The 23,859-nt window shown below is 43.4% G+C and overlaps 1 protein-coding gene across 1 annotated transcript in view; it reads left to right on the top strand.

Moving 5' to 3' along the window:
- Window positions 1-23,859, top strand: part of CSTF3 (cleavage stimulation factor subunit 3) — a 409,061-nt gene that overhangs the window by 29,786 nt on the left and 355,416 nt on the right. The window contains exons 2-3 of the mRNA XM_069223523.1: window positions 7,223-7,324; window positions 7,468-7,563. Coding sequence (XP_069079624.1) covers window positions 7,223-7,324; window positions 7,468-7,563 — 198 coding nt within the window. The remainder of the gene's footprint in view (window positions 1-7,222; window positions 7,325-7,467; window positions 7,564-23,859) is intronic.

Genomic DNA, 23,859 nt, shown 5'->3' with positions numbered 1-23,859 from the left:
CACTCACTCCTCTCCTGTAGGGGGAAGATTACGGCATTTTCTCCGCAAGTGGAAGACAATTACAACGGACACTTGGGTTCTCAGTATTGTGGGAAAAGGCTACACCCTTCCCTTTCGGGAGTTCCCGCCCCCCCATCCCGCCTCGCCCATCTTATTGTTCAGAAGAACACCTCTTGTTGCTAGAACAGGAGGTACAAGTCCTCCTTTCAAAGGGCGCGGTGGAGTTGGTCCCAGAGCAGGAAAGGGGTCGAGGTTGTTACTCAAGGTATTTCCTGATTCCCAAGAAGGATGGTCGGTTGAGACCAATCCTGGATCTGAGGATCTTGAATTGGTTCCTCAAACAGGAAAAGTTCAAGATGCTGACCCTAGCTCAGGTGCTTTTGGCGTTGAACAAGGAAGATTGGATGGTGTCTGTCGACTTGCAGGATGCTTACTTTCATATCCCGATACTCAAGTCACACAGGAAGTATCTCCGGTTTGTGGTAGGATCGCAGCACTATCAGTTTGCGGTCCTTCCGTTTGGTCTTACTTCAGCACCTTGAGTCTTCACGAAGGTGATGTCGGTGGTTGCGGCAGAGCTGAGAAGGAAGGGGATAGCAGTATTCCCTTACTTGGACGACTGGTTGATCAAAGCCAAGTCTCCGGAGCTTGTGTTGCATCATCTGCAGTCAACGACTCAGTTGTTGTTCGACCTGGGCTTTTCGGTGAACGAGCCCAAATCTCACCTGGAGCCCTCTCAACACCTCCTGTTCATAGGGGCAGTACTGGATACAACATTGAGTCGAGCCTTTCCTCCGCCTTAGCGGATTCAAGATATTCAGGAATTGGTTCCAATGTTTCGAAGTGGAGCGGTAGTTCCAGTCCTCAAGGTCCTTAGTCTGCTCGGTCTGTTTGCCTCCTGCATTCTGTTGGTCACGCATGCTCGCTGGCACATGAGGGCTCTTCAGTGGTGCCTCCGAAGGCAGTGGTCTCAACACAAAGGAGATCTAGAAGGTGCTGTCAAGATCTCCAGAGATGCTGCTGTGGACTTGAAGTGGTGGATTGCGAGCAACAATCTTTCACAAGGAAAGCAGTTTGCGCAGTCGCCACCAGTGGCCACGGTCATAACGGATGCTTCCACTCTAGGGTGGGGAGCTCATCTGGGGGATCTGGAGATCAAAGGCCTTTGGTCTCCAGAGGAACAGATGTTTCATATCAATCTGTTAGAGTTACGGGCTGTACGTCTGGCTCTCAAGGCCTTCCTCCCTTCCCTTCGTGGTCAGTCGGTACAGGTCCTAACGGACAATACTACCACGATGTGGTACATAAACAAACAGGGAGGAGTAGGGTCGTACCTTCTCTGCAGAGAAGCTCTTCGACTATGGTTCTGGGCAAAGGACCATCAGATTTGCTTGGTAGCAAATCATCTGGCCGGGGTCTTGAATGTACGTGCGGACGGTCTCAGTCGCCAATTCTCGGCAGACCACGAGTGGCGTCTCCATCCAGATCAAGCCAGTTTGATCTTCCAAAGGTGGGGGTTTCCTCGGGTAGATCTGTTTGCCACTCTGGAGAACGCGCATTGTCCGTTATTCTGCAGCCTCCAGTATCCGATGCAGGGAGCGTTGGGGGACGCGTTTCAAATAACCTGGTGCGGCCAGTTGCTTTACGCGTTTCCTCCCATACCCTTGATTCCTCGAGTATTGAGGAAGATTCGCCAAGACCGGGCGCTAGTCATCTTAATAGCTCCGGATTGGCCAAGGAGGGTGTGGTACTCCGACCTTCTCCAACTCTCAATGTGCCCTCCGCTCCGTCTCCCTTTCAGGGCAGACCTCCTCTCGCAGTCGCAGGGGCAGGTTTTACACCCCAACCTCCAGAGTCTGCACCTACATGCCTGGAGATTGAACGGGGCAACCTGAGTTCCTTCTCTCTTCCGCCTGATGTAGTGGATGTTATATTAGCGGCCAGGCGACACTCCACTACATCTGTCTACGCTAATAGGTGGTCTAAATTTGTTGCGTGGTGTGGAGAGAGGCAGATTGATCCCTTACATGCTCCTCTATCGGACGTTTTGTCTTTTGCTCTGTCTCTAGCGCAGAAAGGTTGTGCAGTGGCTACCATTAAGGGTTATTTGTCGGCCTTGTCAGCCTTCATTTGTCTTCCAGACCAACCATCGTTATTTAAATCCCCTATTGTTATCAGATTCTTGAAAGGTCTTCTAAATAAATATCCTCCAAAACCATTTGTTATGCCGCAATGGGATTTGTCCTTGGTTCTGACTTTCCTTATGGGGTCCCCTTTCGAGCCTATGCATTCTTGCCCCTTAAGGTATTTGGTTATAAAAACAGTTTTTCTGGTAGCTATAACATCTGCAAGGAGAGTGAGTGAGTTGCAGGCCTTATCGGTAAAGCCCCCTTATACAACTTTTTATGGGGATAAGGTGGTGTTGAGGACCAAGGCTGCTTTCCTCCCAAAGGTTGTTTCACCCTTCCATTTGGCTCAGACAATTACTTTGTCCACGTTCTATCCTCCGCCTCATCCTTCTAAAGAGGAAGAAAGACTGCACCGTCTGGACCCAAAGAGGGCGTTGAGCTTCTTTATTGATAGAACAAAGGATTTCAGGCTGGAGGATCAGCTGTTCATCGGGTACGTGGGCAAGAGGAGAGGAAAGGCAGTCCACAAGAGAACACTCTCCAGGTGGGTGGTTCTTTGCATTAAAAGCTGTTACTCTTTGGCAAAGAAGGATCCTCCTGAGGGTATTAGAGCTCATTCCACCAGAGCTAAGTCGGCCACTTCGGCCTTGGCCAGAGGTGTTCCTGTGGTCGACATCTGCAAGGCCCCAACTTGGTCGTTCCTTCACACTTTTGCGAAACATTACTGTTTGGACTCTGAGGTCAGAAGGGACGGCCATTTTGCACGGTCAGTGCTGCAGGATTTCTTGGTTTGACCATTTAGGCACCCGCCACCGGGCGTGGTACTGCTTTGGGACTCTATTCATTAGGTGAGGAATCCACAGGTAGTTGTATCCATCAGAAGAACGAGTTACTTACCTTCGGTAACGACTTTTCTGGTGGATACATTAGCTACCTGTGGATTCCTCGTCGACGTGCAGAGACTAGGAAGAAGATTTCCGTCGAATGCTGGCGCCATGGGAGTATTCATTAGGTGAGGAATCCACAGGTAGCTAATGTATCCACCAGAAAAGTCGTTACCGAAGGTAAGTAACTCGTTCGTCGCTCTCCCTCTTTGCAGAAGTGAGAGCCAAAAGAATTGCCGTTTTCTAAGTAAGATACTTTAGTTCCAATCTGTGTATTAGTTCAGATGGTGGTTTCATAAGCTGCCCCAGACCCACGCTCAGATACACACTGGTGGGGGGGGTTCCTTATTGGTGGAAAGGCCCTGAAGAGTCCCTTGATGAACTGTTTGATTATTCTAGAAGAGCTCAAAGATAGTGCGTTATTGCTGTGTCTAAAGCGCGCAATTGCAGCCAGGTGCACTTTAATGGTAGAATGCGACAACATAGATTTTGCCAGATGAAGTAAGTACAGAAGAATCTGTTCTGGCGGTGCTTCTAGCAGGTGGATGTTAGAGGACTTGCACCAAAGACGGAAGTGCTTCCACTTGAGCTTGTAAGGTGTTTTTTTTTTTTTTTTTTTTTTTATTTATTTTGTTTTTTTTTGTTGACTCAGCTCTTGCCTGTGCCAGTATCTCTCTGCAGTCTGGAAGAATGACTAGCGATGAACTCATTGTATTAAGGATCCCTGCTGATAAGTGAAGCGATGCTGGGTCCGAATGCAGTATCGGCCCCCTGTTCATTGGCAACAGGTCTGCTGTCACCTTGAGTTGTCAATGAGGTTGCTCTGAGAGGAGAAGGAGTTTGGTGAACCAGTTCTGCCTGGGACACCTGGGAGCTATTAGGAGTCTGTCTGCAAGGTTCTCTTTTAATTTTATTACCCTTGGGATCAATTGAATTGTTGGAAAGGCGTAGGCATATACTCTTGACCATTGTATAATTTCTTGTTGTTCTTTGTGGCAAACAGGTCGAGCTTCGGTTTCCCCCATCGCCGGAACAGTTCCTTTGTGCTGGATTGATCTAATTCCCATTCGTGATATGGAATGGTGATTCTGCTTAATGAATCGGCAAGGGAATTATGTACTCCTGGCACATGCTTCGCTTTTAAGAATATGCGATGTTGAGGCACCCAGTTCCAGACGTCTTGAGCCTGAGTGGATAGCATCTGGGAACACGTTCCTCCCTGTTCGTTCAGATAGAACATACTGGTTGTATTGTCTGTTCAAATCAGGACCGACTAACCTGTGATGTTTGGAAGAAAGGCCTTCAAGGCCAAGGCAATAGCCTTGAGTTCCAGTTGGTTGATATGGAGGTTTTTCTCTTCTTTGGACCGTTACCCACTGATCCTTAGGTTGTGGAGGTGTGCTCCCCAACCTTGTAGAGACACATCCGTTGTTGTTATGAAATTTGAAACCGTCTGTAAGAAACAGATACTCTCCGTTAGGTTGAAAGGCTGTGCCCACCATAAGATCTCCGATTTTAATTGTTGGTGTCGTGTGAATAGTGTCATCGAACAAGCCCGGTGTCCATTGCTTGCCGAGTTGTTGGAGGAGCCTTGTGCGCAAGCGACAATTCGGAACCAAAGGAATTCATGAGGAGATTATTCCCATAAACTATTTGAATATTCGGGCAGAAACTAACTTTTTTTTACTCTTCAGAATAACAGAACTATGGACAATTTAGGGCACACCGTGAAACAATCACTCCTTTAACTTGTTTAACATGTTTTTCCCCTTCGAATCCTGCAATCGACCACGCCAAAATGTTTTGCTTTCACTAATGACCGAGCTGAAAACAATCTCTGGAATGCACTTCTTAGTTCAAAGAAGAAATTTATTATTACTTCACCACAAGATTCCTGAGAGAGATTAGTAGGTTGGAGGCACACGTTTAAAAATAGTCACAGCAATGAAAGGAAAATATATCGGTGATTCTCAGTTGCAATGTACACATCAAATATATGTGATTATATTATAGCACACCTTCAAAGCAAAAAATAAGTCAAAATTTATCACCGTAGGGCCTATTACTGCTTGTCATCTTTCTCATGCCTGCAAGTTGATGACTCCTGTTTAACTGTGAGAGAGATTTTCCACCCGTACGGGACAGGTCAATCAGCTGACGTCTGCTCCTGACTGAAGTCTTGGAAAATTCCCCCTGGCTGCTGCCCAGGGACACCTTTTATAGATTGAAAGGCCCTTCCCTCTAATAATCAAAACATGCTGGCTACTGTAGGTCAGAGTTGGAAGAAAACAAGCCTTGAAGGTTGGCCAAGTCCTCAAGGCTTGTTTTTCCCAAGGCTGCACTAGAGAAAAACACAAAATATGCGCTTCCTTCTCATTACTAGAGTCAGCCAGCCTGCTGCCAATCAAAGAGGAGCAACCAAGACACTCCTCCCCTAGCCGGTCGGAGGCAAGCACAGCAGACTTCTGTCTTGGACACAGAAAAAAGGAGGCTCAGAAGCAGCCACTCGTAGGCAAACATCTCCTTCCCTCACCGTACTTCCTGTTGGCTCCCACTGACCACACTCACTGGTCGCCGCAGGAATCGTCCACAATCTGGCTGTATTCCACATTGCAGCCGCAGGCACTGGAATTGAGCATTCCTAAAGAGACCGCGTGGCCACATAACCCGCTGGCACCGCACAGTAATGAAGGAACCTCAACCCAAGTCGCTGGAGCATGCACACCGCTCGTGTCTAAAGTGATTGTAGTACAAACTAGGCACAGAAGAAGTACGAGGAGGCATGCCTTCCGCTGTACTTTAGCACCAGTGGACTATAAAATAAAACAAGTAACACATCGGAAGGGGTGAGGGACAGGACTGGAGCACTATGCACAGGTGGGAGGGGCATGTAGTGACATGGGAGGACAAGGGAGGTTTTCTATGTTAAAATGCAAGCAGCCGCAGGTGCCTAAGCTATACATAGGCAAACAGTAAAAGGAGCAGGAAAACCAGAGAAAATAGTCCACCAAAGAACAGATAACGAACCAAAGTGTAATCCTACAGTACTTGGTCCATGCTCCCTGAGAGAAGGAAGGAGGGACAAAGAGTCAGGACTGACCACTAGCAAACAAGGATTTTTAAAGGACACTGAAACAAACAAATAAAATGCCTTTACGCCCACAAAAAGTATACTAAAGTATACCAGAGGTTGTACTCTTATGCTCAACCTAAAAAGTGGGCATACTATGTCAATTGTTTATTTTAAATATGGCTTAATGTAGGTTACTTAACATTGCAGTTTTGATGTAGTAAATAGCAGACATTTTTATTACTCATATTTGTACTCTTTATTTTAGAGAGACTTAACATGTGAGGAGTACACAATATCAGGAGTCTTATAAACTCCACATCCCATCATATTTTGTAGCAAGGTGCTTAACTTGTTGAGTCATCTTGCTGGCTCCTATAAGCATCATTAATTAAGTATACACTATTCTGGATGTGTAATTCTTTTTTTTTTTTTTTACTCCTGTAGTTTATTGTAAGCAAACATATCTGTAACATTTCAAATGTCCTAATGTTTCTACGATTCTTAAAAAGCCCATCTATATACTGAACTTTAAAATGTGGGCACAATACCATTGAAATGACGTAGTGTATTTCAAGTGGACAGCTTTGTATATTTTGCATCCAACTTGAAACTATATTCAGTACGTGAACAGGTAACCTTTTGGATGCTTGTGATCTAGAGTGTTGGATGTAATTAATGAAACTGCTTATCTGCCAGGATGATGCTGATGGTAATGTAATCTATTTATTCGAGTTTTAAGAGCGGTTCTAATAGGGAAACACTGCCTTACTGGTTTTCCGTGTACCATTTGCATGCCCTGGTTCTCTAGCTATTTACATAAATAGGCAACAGTCAGTGTCTGTTTATCCTCGACAAATCCCATGTACTCACCAAGTTTTAGATTCATAAACTTCCAAGATTGCACTAATCCTAATGTACTTTTAAATGTTTTGGCCATTCACTTTGCCACCAACTTTCTCATGCAACTAGTATCTGACAGTCCTGCTTTTGTTTCGTATTGCAGAACCTGTATGACATGCCCTTTTGAAGCCAAATGTTTCTGGATGTTTGTCTATTCTCGGGGTCGATTAGATTATGTAACAATACTTTCAAACGTAGCAGTAAACTCATTTATACTTTTGTTTTCAATGTTATAGGCTCCAGAGTATGTTCCAGAAAAGGTGAAAAAAGCTGAGAAGAAACTAGAAGAGAATCCGTCTGACCTCGACGCTTGGAGCATTCTCATTCGAGAATCACAGGTTTAGTGACATAGGATTACATTTCCTTCTATGGGTTCCAGTCACAGTTTGATTCTAAACCTGATACCCAGTTTTTGTATTTATATAAAAAAACAAAAAAAAAACTAAATACTATAACTTCTTTATTGGTTTTCAAATTTTAGAATCAACCTATAGACAAAGCACGGAAGACCTATGAGCGCCTTGTTACCCAGTTCCCCAGTTCTGGCAGATTTTGGAAACTGTACATTGAAGCAGAGGTTAATATTTTATTTTACTATTCCTATTTACATATCATAAAGTGCATTGTGATAGAAATATTAAATGTAGGCAAATGGACATTAGGGGACAGGAAACAATGCCTTAATTTTGTAAAGTGGTAAATGAAAATACGTTGGTTTTTTAACTAATCGATGATTGTTGCATTATGGAGTTGCAACAACATTAAAACCATTTTAATGGTATGCAATGCTTTAGCCTTTTATTTATTCGTCATGTGTCAATTTATTGCCTCCTGTGTCAATTTATTTAGAGATTATATTCATGGTTCATATTTTACACATGCAAAATAGTTTTGTGTTCTCAGTTTTGTTGTGATGTAAATACACTCTTCAGACTGTAAGCTTCACCTGGGCGAATGGTTATGATCAGACGTTTTACATGACTGGATTATGACTTTAGAAATTGGAAGCAGTTGACAAAGGAATGCTTTTCCTGTCATGTAACAAAACCACATATCTTTAGGGTTTGCAAAGTCCAGATTGATGATTTCAGCATCAACAGTCACGTAGTAGGTAAAGTTGGCTTTTTTTAAATTTGCTCTGTAGGAGTTTCTTAATTTTGGGATTAGCTACAGGGAACCAGTTTCTGAAAGTGCATGTGCTTTTTGCAATATATATGTAGTAGCACCTGCTAAGCAATACATTTGATCTGTACTTGTGGCCTGTTACAAAACCAACTATTTGCTCCTTCCTTTGAAAAATGTGTTTTGGAGAAAAGAAGTTATGTTGACAATTCTAACAAGTTATGTTCTGTCTAGGAATGGATTTTGCCATGTGCATTATATTAAGCTGTCACTCTTAACCTGCAGCACACCCCATGTTCATTTCTAACAAGGACTAATGGAAAACAAGCTGATCAAACGTGGTAAAGCAAAGTCCCAGCCTCTTTTTATTTATTAAAAGAGAAGATTGGATCGTATTAGAGGGTACCCTTTCAAAACCAATTTCTGTGCTCAATCCCAGCACCCTCACTTAACCTATCATGTGTGTCCTTATATTATCTGCTGTTGTTTCCCGGCCCAGTACGTTTGTCTTCCACATTCCAACACACCTACCTCCACTGTACATATATATCCACTACAATAGGGATAGACTATGGCGCAAAGGACATCTGTGAGAGCTGGAGCCAAAGAAGAACATTGTTAAGGAGAATCCCATGCTGTTTCTCTTTTAGCCAATCAATCCCTTGGTTTAACTTAAATACGGGTACAGTAATTGGAAGCATTTAAAAATATGCAGTAGTTGCCAAGCAAGTACATTATCAACAACACGTATGTAAAATACAAAGTAGTTCAAGAACTATCATTTAATGTTAACAATTTTAATAACTTCCCCCTTGCTTGTTTGCAGTCAAGCCGCTTATATGTAGAATTGTATGATAAACAAGTGCTTTGTAAGACCTATAGTTTAAAGCCATAATATACGTGTGTTATTTATATAATGGAAACATGGCTAAAGGCATTGAGTTGGGTATAGGGCAAGAGGCAACTCTTTCCTGCATTTGCACAGCATTGAAGCAGTCCTGATGGTACAGGGCTGCTTCGTATCCTAAGTGCATGGTTGGGAAAGACCTGCTGCCTTGAAGTGAAGGTTGTTAATATAACAATTGAACACGTTAGTAAAGCCCCTGTACGCAATTATTTTTGAGCGGGAGGGATACAATTCAGAGTTTTCTGGCCCTTCCCATTCACACGGGCCTGTAACAGAAGTATGCTGATCTTAAACCCAACTTACCATAGGAGATCCTGAGGAGGGAGCGCATCCAGGTGTTGTTTAAACCGCAAATTCATCTAGATAGATATATTCTCTGATAAGGGGAACTCCCTTTGATGGTTTGCTGATTCAATGGCTGTCACTTATAGCCCTCGCTATGTATGAATTAGAAGGTTGAGGTTATCCCCTACTTCCCCTTGACTGATCTCAGTTTGTCTTGACATGCAGTAGCCACTTGCACCTACAATTTGCCTTGCGTGTTACAATGCATTGATCATTGCATGTAGGCTAACATGTAACCAAATCAACATTATGCTTGGTCGCTGCACAATTGGAGTTGCAACAATGTTGCTCTTGCATTCGAATTCAGTGCCAGCATTCTGACACAAGGAGCTCACTATTTGGTACCCTTGTTGTGCTCAAGATTCTCTCTGTAATTCAAACTTGGATGGTAATGGAAGATCATTTCAATGATCCACCCAATGCACTTTCATTGGTGACACCATTGTAAAAGGTTGGCCTTCACAGTGAACTGCTATGGAGTCATTCGTTTCTTTTTTCCATCAACTATAGGTCTCAAGATCTGTTTAAGCAATGGGATTTCTTCCAGGTTTTGCCCAGTCTTTCAGTCCTCTAAGCCCAGTATGTAGCTTGTGGGTAGCTTCCCTTCCCCCTGGGAAACGGATTCACAGAGAGGGATTCCACCTTTTGAGTTAATATATTTTACTATATGCAGAAAATATTCTATTAATACAGTTTGATCTCAGGCGCATAAGTGCACACTTGAACAAATCTTCTTCTTCTTAATCTGTTTGAGTGACTTCTCAATTGTGGATGAATAATTTAGGGACCGGAGTCAAGTTGTCATCCATTGGCTGCATTAGACTTACTTAAGCAGAATCTTCTCTTCTGTTATAATCGTCTGCCCTATGGACCTTCTCAAAATTTGTTTTGTAACACATTCAATAACACTGTCCTCAGTAATTGTTTTTTATTCTCCATAGGATCTTCATGCAATCGTTCCATCCATGTGCATGGTCCTGGTGCTTATTTATGATGAGATCTGCTAAGTCACTTACCCAATGTGCAGAGCTTTGGCATTGAATATCTCATTTCCTTTTTCCCCAGCTTCTGTGAGCAGGATCTCTGAGCACTGGTATTTTATCCTTTCCAGAACCTTTTCTGTCATGAACATCTAAGCTTTATACTCTAGCCTGTTTTTATAGACTCTTTTAGAGAATCTTTACACAGCTTTGCCAGTGACCTTTTCAGGGACAGAAGTGATCAGCTTGGCCTCCACCGCTAATTTGACAGTTGATGGCTTATGCCATGAGTTGAACCTAGAAGTATGGGCATCCGTTTGAATAAGGATGTTTGCTGTGATGCTCTGCTTCCAAAGGTTTGGTCTTCCTATTTCATGTAAATCAGCCTTCTGCAGAAGGCTGTGCGTCTTATTCCAAATGAAAAGCAGGCTGTGGTAATTGGTTTAGAAGTGTGCTATATACTGCTGTATATCTTGATCTTCTAATTTCTATAGTGCAGTTTATTCAGGATTGGCCTTCACAAACCTGGAAAAAAAGCCCTATAGCCAGCCGTGCCTTGCTTTTTCTGCTTTTATAACCAATGATCTTTTCCAGGATACTCTTAGCTGGCCACTGTGGTTTCCACAGGACTGAGCCTGTTTAAACATTTTTACTTGTTCTTGTGAGGCCACTTGAATAACCTCCTAAAGTTACCCTCTTTAAAGTTTTCTTCGTCAAGCACACTTGGGGGCTGTATTCTCAATACAGAGCTGTGACATGGCCTTCCTCTGGTTCTTGCACACATTGTGCATTCTTAATTTCTGACAAGATCCTCCAATGCATCACTTTTTCTCATCTTTGATTTATATTTGGTTTTCTCTACGCTTCCTAATTTTAGCCCATGATGGCCGAGTAACGCTGTGTTTTAGGAACTATTTTGGTGCCAAGCACTTCCTGGTAGAGTCCAACATGCTTGGAAGCAGATGTGCAGAAAATCTCAAACTATCATTTTCTCCTAAGATTTCCTTTTAGGAATCCTAGCTGCGATGCCTTAATTGCAGGTGGCGGCTGAGATCCTTTAAGACTGCGGTGGAGAGTCAGTTCAGAGTTTTCTATAGATCTTTTGAAAAGTTTTCTCCAGTAGATTGCTCAGTGTGATTTTTGGTGGCAACACCAGCCACAGCACCAAAAGCAACTGATTAACACACAAGACCACTCCATTATGCACAGTCCTTTGTTGCCCCTTCCCCCTTGGCCCCCCCCCCACCCCCCCCCCCCCCACCCTTCAGTGTTTCCAGTACATATAAATGTGTTGGCCTAACACAGTGATGCATGTCCACAAGAGGATGCTTACTTGTGTAAAAATGGTGTCCAAACCAAAGCTTTGTCAAAGTCTTCTCATTAACCCCACACTGATGTGCACGTGAAAGTTCAGATTTTGCAGTGTGAATCTTTTCTGGATTCACATGCTGTGCATCATTCCGCAATCATTCTGTAATCTAGAGGTTAAGTCTGTAACTTGCCATTTGGTGCTTAGTCCAGCCTTTCCTGACATCGGACACCCTCCCCGGAAGCCTCTGCACGTGGTTGCCATCTTCAGATTATTATTTTCCTGCCTTTGGGTTTGGAAGCATTGCTGGAAGCTATCCAGCCTTCAAAGGGAAGAAGAAGAACACAATATCAAGTTAAATCGAAGGCTTAGAGAGAATATCATCACTGCAGAAGGAAGGGAGTCTTGTCAAAGGATTTTAACGATTTCCACCAAAAGTCACAGAGGTAAGTGGAACACATGAGTGAATATCGGAAAATGCTTGGACAGAGGACCCCTCTGCAGGAAATAGAGTACACACCTTTCCGGCCAGAATGCCACCAAAAGTGTGTCCAGAAGGACAGCCACCAAGTGTGCAATCTCTGCTGAGAGACCACAGAACCAAGACTTGTGCAGAGTTCAAATCATGAATTGTGAGGACACAAGAGAAGCGAAGGCAGGCACACTACGCCATGCAGCAGCAGAAGGAAACACCGTCATTGAGAGACTTCAGCTGCGAGCGAGGAGGAGGGTAACAGAGGGCTTGGATTCTGAAAAAGAAATCGACATTGAGCAGGAACACAAAAAGCAGAAACAGCGTGCACAGGTAATGCAGAAAAAACTGGGATGAGGGTGAGCTGAGAACTTCGGACTCAAGAACACAGAAGACTTCCTCAGCGTCAACAATCTCACTGACAGAAGGCAAGTCGTGGTCCAAAGATTCTCTTGATTACTATACCAATGACACTGCAGGTGGTCAAGCCTTGGAAAAGATACAGCTGTCAACATTATCGAGGTTGAGAAAATGCCAAGAAGACGGCAGCCCAGTTACTACCTGCCAAAACGTAGTCGCCAAAGAAAGGGTCAGTGACCACAATGAAATAAAGGTGCCCTCTAGTCCAGCACTAGAAAAGACACAAGCTGAAACGGCTGCAGTCCTTCACCAAAGGACTTTGATGCCACCCTATTGGGTTTCTGCCTACCGTCGAAACATTGGAAAGCATGCAGGAGGAGAAAGGCCTAGAAGAATTGGAGACCCCAATGATACCAGAGCCACAGGAAGAGGAAGAACAAGAATTCTGCTATGAAAAGATAGATCCAGAGTCACCTGGTCTATTTCAGAACGTCTACAGGATCGGAAGGTATCAAAGACCAATGCCAAGACCTTGATGCAGATTGTCCCAAAGAGGCTGTGAACACCTATCCAATACGTATTGCCCCTGGATGACATCGCCAAGTACAATGAGATAGTAAAAAGGGCAACATAACGGTACAGGGTCCATTTGGAGGAAGAGAAGTTGTAGACATGCTTTCTTCTAGAGACATTTCTACCTTCACAAAGCAAGAGGCAGTACTTACCAATGTTCCTAAGCATCTTGGACCGAGGTGAGAGGTGTTTAAGGAACCAACAACCTGCAGGTTAAGTTGCTGGGAATGGTGGCTTCCTGCATACCACTAATAATACAAGCGAGGTTACACATGAGACCGATCCAGGAATAGGTCTAAAGCCAATGGTCACAAGCAACAGTGTTGAAGAGCTAGTGATTGAAGAGCTAGTGGTTGCTTGACAGAGTACAGGAGGAAGTGATGTGGTGGGACAGGGTGAAGATAACAGTAGGACGACCCTTCATGCCATCAACTCCATTAGTGACCTTTACCATGGGTAAGTCATATTGGGAAGCTCAGCGTCGGAAGAATATGGAAACCAGAAAAAGCTATACAACACAAACTTGCTGAAACTGACAGTGTTCCTAAAAGCAATTGACAGCCAACTAAAATTTTCTACCTCAACACGCAAGGGAGGTGGTATAAAATACTTCACCCTATCATAGTTAGCACAGGAGATATGGAAGTGGGTCATCCATAGATGGATAACCATAATTACAGTACATCTACTGGGGGTAGACAACATAGATGCAGACAAGCATCCACCTCACGCGAGTGGGAGCTGAATCAGCCACTGACCAAGAAGGTGTTGACACCAGAAATAGACCGGTTTGTACCCTAGGATACGCAAAATGACAGTTCTTCACATCCAGGCGCCCTCACTATCACTCCATAGGGAATGTGTTGTTGATTGACTGGTCACGGAAATTTGCTTACCCTTTTCCCCCTATCCCAGTGTTAGCAACTGTGGTCAACAAGAGCAGACCATCTTGATGACGTTAACTGATCACCCTCAGTCAGCAAGACCAATCTGGTTCTCAGATATGATATAGACAGCATACAATGTCTAAAGACTGCCAGCGTCACAAGACTTGCTTTCCATGCAGGATGTGGATAGAGGTAGGTGCTCCACCCGGACACAATCACAGGGAGAATAGCAGCATTGCTCCTGAGGACATAGTTTGGACATCTGGGACTCCCAAGAAAAGCAGTGACAGTCCCCAGGTTAGCAATAAGACTGACAGCAAGGAAATGGTACACAGCCAAGTGGGAGAGATACACAAGGTGGTGCCTGAGATACAGCCTTTTTCAGGACCGGACACTATACACTACAATATCCAATATCTTATGTATCACTAACGTACATCTGGCAGCAATAGTGGTCTACATAAGTGGATAAATAGAAAGAAGCTTCTTCACTGCACCAGTGCTGAAGGTGTTTCTGGAGGGGGTCAAAAGGATAGCCACCACCAAGGAGTGCACTAAGTGTGATACAAGAAACATTCGCACCACCCCACAAGGCCACTTTAAAATTAATTGTTCTTAAGACGGCATTTTTAATTGCACTGACATTGCTTCACAGGGTAAGCGAGCTGCAAGCACTCACCATACAGGAAACATGCGTGCGGATACAGAAGGGACAGGTAGTCAGGAGGACCAACCCACACTTTCAACCAAATGTCATATCCCACTTTGGCACATATCAGAAAAGCCAAATACTGAGTTTTTTTCTGAGATCAAAGACTCGGGCAGAAAGAAAACTGCATACTCTGGATTACTTCAGGAAAAGGAAACACATCCTTGTATCATTCACAGACAAATTCTAAAGGGAAAACGGTCACCAAAAACAGCATTGGAAGGTGCACAACTCGGGCAATTCAAATGTGTCACAATAAAAGCTGCCATGCAGCTTGAAACTAAACTAGGAGCGCACATTCAACAAGAAAATATATGTTCGATGGCATATGTTGCTGCAGATACACATGTTGAGCACAGTCCGCTGCCTGGTGTTGGGCTCGGAGTATTACAAGTTGTTTTTCTTCGAAGAAGTCTTTTTTGGTCACGGGACCGAAGGACTCCTCCCTCTTCGGCTCCATTGCGCATGGGCGTCGACTCCATCTTAGATTGTTTTTTTCCGCTGTCGGGTTCGGACGTGTTCCTTTTCGCTCCGTGTTTCGGTTCGGAAAGTTAGTCAGAATCTCGGAAGAAAGCGTCGGTATTGTTCCGTTCGGTATCGGGATAGTTAGGTACATCGACACCGATCATCGGAAGACTTTGGGGTAGCTTCGATCCCCCATCGGGGCCTGGTCGGCACGACCGCGTGTGACGCCGAAGCCGATGGAACGGACCCCGTTCCGTTTCTGCCCAAAATGTCACAGTAATTATCCTTATACAGGTCAGCACTTGGTCTGTAACTTGTGCTTGTCCCCCGAGCACAAGGAGGATACCTGTGAGGCCTGTCGAGCCTTCCGGTCCAGAAAAACACTCCGGGACCGAAGAGCCAGGCGTCTACAAATGGCGTCCACGCCGACAAAACAACGTTTCGACGACGAAGAGGAAACATTCTCGGTTCCGGACTCAGAATCCGGAGACTCCGACGTCGAACAACAACAACAAACCGTGAGTAAGACGTCGAAAATAAAGACCATCGAAAAAACAAAAGCCCAGGGGACGCCACTGCCAACAGGCCATGGCTCGACCCATAAAACCGGCGACCCGTCGAAGGTGCCGAAAAAGGGCACGCCCATAGCGAAGACACCCGACTCCGGTCGAGGGACCGCCATGGAGCAACCTCGGAGCCGAGATAGCGGCTCCGAGAAGCAAAAACAAGATGCCGGCACCGAAAAACATCGGCACCAAGACACACTGCCGAAAGCCACAAAAATTCAGTCGGAACCGAAGCCGAAAAAAGATTCTCTCTCGGCGCCGAAAAGTTCCACACCTCCTTCCTACACAGAGGAACAAGGAATAAGTGGCCAGATGCACAGATTTGGACAAGAGCTCCAAAGTGTAGAATCAGACTACACACAAAAGAGACTGTACATCCAACAAGACACAGGGAAGATATCAACCCTTCCCCCAATAATGAGAAAAAGAAGGATCGGATTTCTCAAGGATGACGCACAACCACAAGCCATAGTGGTTAAAAAAGTCACGCCTCCGCCCTCTCCACCACAACAGGCATCGCCGGCACAAACTCCGCCACAAATGCACTCACCAGCGCAAACTACTATAAGTCAAGATAATCAGGATCAAGACGCTTGGGACTTATACGACACCCCAGTGCCGGACAATGATCCTGATTCATACCCCACAAAGCCGTCACCGCCAGAGGACAGTACCTCATACTCGCAACTGGTGGCTAGGGCAGCAGAATTCCACAATGTCCAACTGCATTCCGATCCTATAGAGGATGATTTTCTATTTAACACCCTCTCGGCTACACATAGCCAATATCAATGTCTCCCAATGCTACCAGGGATGTTACGGCACGCAAAACACATTTTTGAAGAGCCCGTAAAATCAAGAGCCATCACCCCAAGGGTGGATAAGAAATATAAACCACCACCCACAGACCCAGTGTTTATTACTTCGCAGTTACCACCTGACTCCGTAGTAGTAGGGGCAGCTCGCAAAAGAGTAAATTCCCATACATCTGGCGACGCCCCACCTCTGGACAAAGAAAGCCGAAAATTTGATGCGGCAGGAAAAAGAGTTGCATCACAGGCAGCCAACCAATGGCGCATCGCAAATTCTCAAGCGCTGCTAGCCCGATATGACCGCGCACACTGGGATGAGATGCAACTTCTCATAGACCATCTTCCCCAGGAATACCAAAAAAGGGCGCAGCATATAGTTGAAGAGGGACAAACGATCTCGAACAATCAAATCCGCTCTTCAATAGACGCAGCCGATACTGCAGCAAGAACAGTCAACACTGCTGTCACCATAAGGAGACACGCATGGCTCCGCACTTCAGGGTTCAAACCTGAAATCCAGCAGGCTGTCCTTAATATGCCCTTCAACGAAAAACAACTTTTTGGCCTTGAAGTGGACACAGCCATTGAAAAACTTAAAAAGGACACAGACACGGCCAAAGCCATGGGCGCACTCTACTCCCCGCAGAGCAGAGGCTCTTTTAGAAAAACTCCATTTAGAGGGGGGTTTCGTGGCCAACCCACAGACACCACCAGCCAACAAACAAGAACCACACCCTATCAGGGTTCATTCCAAAGGGGAGGTTTCAGGGGATATAGAGGGGGTCAATTCCCAAGGAGTAGGGGAAAATTCCAAACTCCAAAAACACCTCCACCTAAACAGTGACTTTCAAGTCACACAACCCCTTCACTCAACACCAGTGGGGGGAAGACTAAGCCAATTCTACCAATCTTGGCAGCAGATTACAACAGACAATTGGGTACTAGCAATAATCCAACATGGCTATTGCATAGAATTCCACAAATTCCCACCAAACATCCCTCCAAAAACACGCAAAATGTCACTACAACATTTAGAACTTTTAGGACTAGAAGTTCAAGCACTACTGCAAAAGGATGCAATAGAATTAGTACCAGTACAACAAAAAAACACAGGAGTTTACTCCCTGTACTTTCTAATTCCAAAAAAAGACAAAACATTAAGACCAATATTAGATCTCAGGACACTAAATACCTACATCATATCGGACCACTTTCACATGGTCACACTACAAGACATCATTCCACTGCTCAAACAGCAAGATTACATGACCACATTAGACCTAAAAGATGCGTACTTTCATATACCGATACATCCTTCTCACAGAAAGTACCTAAGGTTCGTATTCAAAGGAATACATTACCAATTCAAGGTGTTGCCATTCGGAATAACAACTGCACCAAGAGTATTCACAAAATGTCTAGCAGTAGTAGCAGCACATATCAGGAGACAACAAATACATGTGTTTCCTTACCTAGACGATTGGCTAATCAAGACCAACACAGTAAGAAAGTGCACAAACAACACCACATATGTCATACAAACCCTTCACAAACTGGGTTTCTCCATCAACTATACAAAGTCACACCTCGAACCGTGTCAGACACAACAATATCTAGGGGCAACCATCAACACATCAAAAGGAATTGCCACTCCAAGTCCACAAAGAGTTCAAGCATTCCACAAGGTAATAAGTGCTATGTTTCCAAACCAAAAGATACAAGCAAAATTTGTGCTAAAACTTCTAGGCATGATGTCATCATGCATAGCCATTGTCCCAAACGCAAGACTACACATGTGACCCTTACAACAGTGCCTAGCATCACAATGGTCACAAGCACAGGGTCAACTTCAAGATCTGGTGTTGGTAGACCGCCAAACATACCTCTCGCTTCTATAGTGGAACAGCAACAATTTAAACAAAGGGCGGACATTTCAGGACCCAGTGCCTCAATACGTTATAACAACAGATGCTTCCATGACAGGGTGGGGAGCACACCTCAATCACCACAGCATTCAAGGACAATGGGACGTACACCAAACAAAATTTCATATAAATTACCTAGAACTGTTAGCAGTATTTCTAGCGTTAAAAGCCTTTCAACCCATAATAACACACAAATACATTCTTGTCAAAACAGACAACATGACAACAATGTATTATTTAAACAAACAAGGAGGAACACACTCAACACAATTGTGTCTCCTAACACAAAAAATATGGCAGTGGGCGATTCACAACCACATTCGCCTAATAGCACAATTTATTCCAGGGATCCAAAACCAACTAGCAGACAACCTTTCGCGAGATCACCAACAAGTCCACGAATGGGAAATTCACCCCCAAGTTCTGAACAATTACTTTCAAATTTGGGGAACACCCCAGATAGATTTGTTTGCAACAAAAGAAAACGCAAAATGCCAAAACTTCGCATCCAGGTACCCACACCGCGAATCACAAGGCAATGCTCTATGGATGAGTTGGTCAGGGATATTTGCATACGCTTTTCCCCCTCTCCTTCCATATCTAGTAAACAAATTGAGTCAAAACCAACTCAAACTCATACTGATAGCACCCACATGGGCAAGACAACCTTGGTATACAACTCTACTAGACCTTTCACTAGTACCGCATGTCAAACTACCCAACAGACCAGATCTGTTAACACAACACAAACAACAGATCAGGCATCCAAACCCAGCATCATTGAATCTAGCAATTTGGCTCCTGAAATCCTAGAATTCAGACACTTAGACCTCACACAATGTATGGAGGTCATAAAACAAGCTAGAAAAGCTTCCACTAGACACTGCTATGCATCTAAGTGGAAAAGATTTGTTTGCTACTGCCATACCAATCAAATCCAACCATTGCATGCCTCTACAAAGGACATAGTGGGATACTTACTACATTTGCAAAAAGCAACCCTCGCTTTTTCATCTATAAAAATACACCTCGCAGCAATATCTGCTTACCTACAAACTACTCCTTCATCGTCTCTATTTAGAATACCAGTTATTAAAGCATTCATGGAAGGGCTAAAAAGAATTATACCACCAAGAACACCACCAGTTCCTTCATGGAACCTTAACATCGTCTTAACAAGACTCATGGGTCCACCTTTTGAACCCATGCATTCCTGTGAAATGCAATATTTAACATGGAAAGTCGCATTTCTCATTGCAATCACATCCCTCAGAAGAGTAAGTGAAATACAGGCATTTACCATACAAGAACCATTTATTCAAATACACAAAAATAAAATAGTTCTAAGAACAAATCCAAAATTTCTACCAAAAGTAATCTCACCATTCCATTTAAATCAAACAGTAGAATTACCAGTGTTCTTCCCACAGCCAGATTCCGTGGCTGAAAGGGCACTACATACATTAGACATCAAAAGAGCACTAATGTACTACATTGACAGAACAAAGTTAATCAGGAAAACAAAACAACTGTTCATAGCTTTTTAAAAACCACACATAGGAAATCCAATCTCTAAACAAGGCATTGCTAGATGGATAGTCAGATGTATTCAAACATGCTATCTTAAAGCCAAGAGAGAATTGCCTATTACACCAAAGGCACACTCAACCAGAAAGAAAGGTGCTACAATGGCCTTTCTAGGAAACATTCCTATGAGCGAAATATGTAAGGCTGCAACCTGGTCTACGCCTCATACATTTACTAAACACTACTGTGTAGATGTACTAAATGCACAACAAGCTACAGTGGGCCAAGCTGTACTAAGAACATTATTCCAAACTACTTCAACTCCTACAGGCTAAACCACCGCTTTTAGGGGAGGTAACTGCTTTATAATCTATGCTCAACATGTGTATCTGCAGCAACATATGCCATCGAACTGAAAATGTCACTTACCCAGTGTACATCTGTTCGTGGCATTAGTCGCTGCAGATTCACATGTGCCCTCCCGCCTCCCCGGGAAGCCTGTAGCCGTTTAGAAGTAAATCTTAAATCTTAAACATTTGTACATTTGTAAATAATTATTATAAACTTTTTATGTACATACGTATTCACTCCATTGCATGGGCACTATTTATAGCAAACAACTCCAGCCTCACCCTCTGCGGGGAAAACAATCTAAGATGGAGTCGACGCCCATGCGCAATGGAGCCGAAGAGGGAGGAGTCCTTCGGTCCCGTGACCAAAAAAGACTTCTTCGAAGAAAAACAACTTGTAATACTCCGAGCCCAACACCAGGCAGCGGACTGTGCTCAACATGTGAATCTGCAGCGACTAATGCCACGAACAGATGTACACTGGGTAAGTGACATTTTCATTACAGTAGCCTACCTGCAAATGTCCTGCTGAGTGGCATCTGTATGGCAGCCACGTGGTCGTCATTACACATGTTCACAAAACACTACTGCATCGACGTCCACGTTAACAGAGAAGCCAAGTAAGGGGAAGAGAATACAGAAACACTTATTTCCTGCAAGCTCAACCTCCTCTGCAACCCAGCCACCACAGTTATGCCGCTATGAAATTGATGCACAGCATGTGAATCCCCCCAAAAAAAATCACCCTGCAAAACGAAATGTTTTACCTGTAGGAGTAGTTGTGCAGCTTGACACATTTTCTGGATTCACATGCGGACCAGTCTGTCTCCTTAGGAATTGAGGTGAGACAAAGTAAATAAGGAAACGAGTAAGGCACCATCAATAAGAAGTCCACAGGATATTACGTAGACAGACAATCGCTAGGGTAGACTCCGGTAGAGGCTGAACTAAACGCCCAATGAGGGCAGTTGATGCTCAACAACCGCAAAAAAAACAAAAACCCAGTTTATAAGAAAATAAACATGCAGAGAGAGGCTAGCCCAGAGTGCATTTAAAATCGGATTTGACTGGATGTAATGTGCATACATTCATAGAATGTAAAAGCGAAGCCAAAACTTGAACGTGGCTCCTTATTTCGATAGTCCGGGATTCCTAACTGAAGTGCCATATCTTGGTAATAAAAGTCCCTAAAGACGAAGAGCATAAGAAGTACAAAAAAAGCTCAGCTAACAGTGAATTGTCTTTGTAGAACGAAAGCTTCTTGTTGTGTGGCAGTAGCTCGGAAATACAACGTGCTTCAAAGCGCTTGTGTTGGAATAAAACCTAAAAAAGTAAGCGCCCCAATTTTGTGTGTTTTTTTTTTTTTTTAATTTTATTTTTTATGTAGTGCCAAATTCAGCTGAAGGTATTGGAGCAATTATAGATTATTTGCTGCACTCCAGGAGGTGTCTGTAGAATAAATGCAGCAGCTGAATGTTAACATGCAGCCAGAACTCATTGAATATATCCATTGTAACAATCGGTCTGAAATGTTTGACAGTTGTTGATTCATTGGACTTCGGTATTTATTAAACTGGAACTGGGCCACACAATGAAGTCATTCACTGTTTTAAAAATGTACCGGTAAAATTAATGAACGTCGTGAGGTAATAAACAGTTAATTACAAATTAAACTCGTGCACATAGGCAGTGGCACAAACTACATTTGAAATCAACAGACCTGAAGTACTTTTGCGAACAATCACAAATTGTTATTGGATGCCAAAACTTGAACAGGCTTTCCCATTTTCAAAGTCGGAATCTCTGTTATGTCCTCACAACAAAAGTCTTACAAAAAAAAAGAGATGGGGCTAAGAAGCACTGCAACAAAAAAACATGCAGTGGCAAAACGTACTTGTTATCAAAACGTACCTGTTAACAAAGAAAAAAGTAGCTGAAAGGGGTACGTGGTACATGCTCCAACGAAAGCACAAGTGAAGATAAAGGGAGTCAGGAAACCTACAGGAAATCACTCACAATAACCAATGGATACAAGTAAGTGAGAATGACAAGTAAGCCAACATATGGTAAGTTGTGGGAGGGATGCAAGCCCCTTTTAAGATTTTATTTATTTATTATTATTTCTATTATTATTTACAAGAGATTTTGCAAGCGCTGTGCTGGTGAAACCTTAAAAAAGCGAAAGAAAGACCAATACTAGGGGAGAATTCCAAACCCAAGCACTACATGGCAGAATAATGCACATAATTTGAATCCAGAAAATTCTTCAAGCTGCAAAACTACCACTACAGGTAAATAGGGGTGGGTGTTGGTAGTTTAATGTTGACAAATGTTACAGGATTAAATACTACAACAAACATAATGTGAACAAAATGACATTTAGGATGCTTACCGTTCCCTCATCAGTATCTGAGAAAACGTGTTTGTTGTAGGCACGAACCCATACTAGTACATGACCTACTGTTGTCTAATAACTGCACGTCTATGGAAATATAGTTTAATAATTGGGTAGATGACTGAAGAAGAATGCCTAATAGTAGTACTTTTTTTAAATTGCACAGGACTTCACTTGACACCAGATCTTTAAGCTGACAACACTTTGTTCTTTTGCAGAGCATTTTTTCTTTAGTCAAAATCTTGCTTTGATCACAGATGGCATCTCTCCTTCACGCGATCCATTTTCATGGTTACATTTTCTGGATGAGGCCATTACAGCAGTATTGAGTATCAATGGAGCCATCGTTCAAGGTGGTGATGACTCGATTAGATAACCAGCAGCTGTGCATTCATTTCCATGGTGGTGTCAACTCAGCAGTCTTTTTTTTTTTTTTTTTAAAGCGAATCTTAATCTATAGCATTCCCTCCACATTCAGCAGCCTGCACCAATGCAAGCCCCCCTCAGCCTTCAGTCTATCTTTTTATCTGCTGCATGCTGACTAGTTTTGCTTTTTTTAATCTCATACTTTGATGGTAAGACATACGCTAATGTAATGAAAGACGTCAGAAAATCCGTCCATACTTAATTAACCTAATTGAAATAGGCCATTCAAGATAGATTTGTATATAGTCCTACTATGTAGTCCTACATAGTTTCTATGGAGAGCGCCGAAAACTTACCCATTAATGCAAAAGTGTTCCAGTTGTTGAGATCCACAGCTCTGATCTGGAGTTCCATTCATACATCTGCAAGACATTGTTGTCTGTTTGGACTCCAGGGCAGATTAAGCGGGGGGTCACACTTTATATGTAACTAGTTTGGCTGCCTCCTCCACCTACCCCCCTTTTTACACATCTGCAACTTCTCTGCATAGATTCATTTTCAGGGAACTTGTAATTCTGTTCTGTTTTTTTTTTTTTTATTATAAACGACGGTCCCATGATGAAGAATGTAAAATTACTAACTTGTAATTCTAGTTCTGCTCATGGGAATCATCATTGAGTTCCTAAGCAAACACGTGTCACACTTAGTTTTTTATTTATTTTCATTCAAATTTTGGCAGCACATTAATGATAGTCCGTATTGCAATGGCAAGGGGAGAAGTTAATAAAACTAAAATAATATTG

This window comes from Pleurodeles waltl, chromosome 3_1 (genome assembly GCF_031143425.1).
Source record: "Pleurodeles waltl isolate 20211129_DDA chromosome 3_1, aPleWal1.hap1.20221129, whole genome shotgun sequence".
Classification (NCBI taxonomy): domain Eukaryota; kingdom Metazoa; phylum Chordata; class Amphibia; order Caudata; family Salamandridae; genus Pleurodeles; species Pleurodeles waltl.
This window is presented reverse-complemented; position numbering and strand designations above follow the sequence as displayed.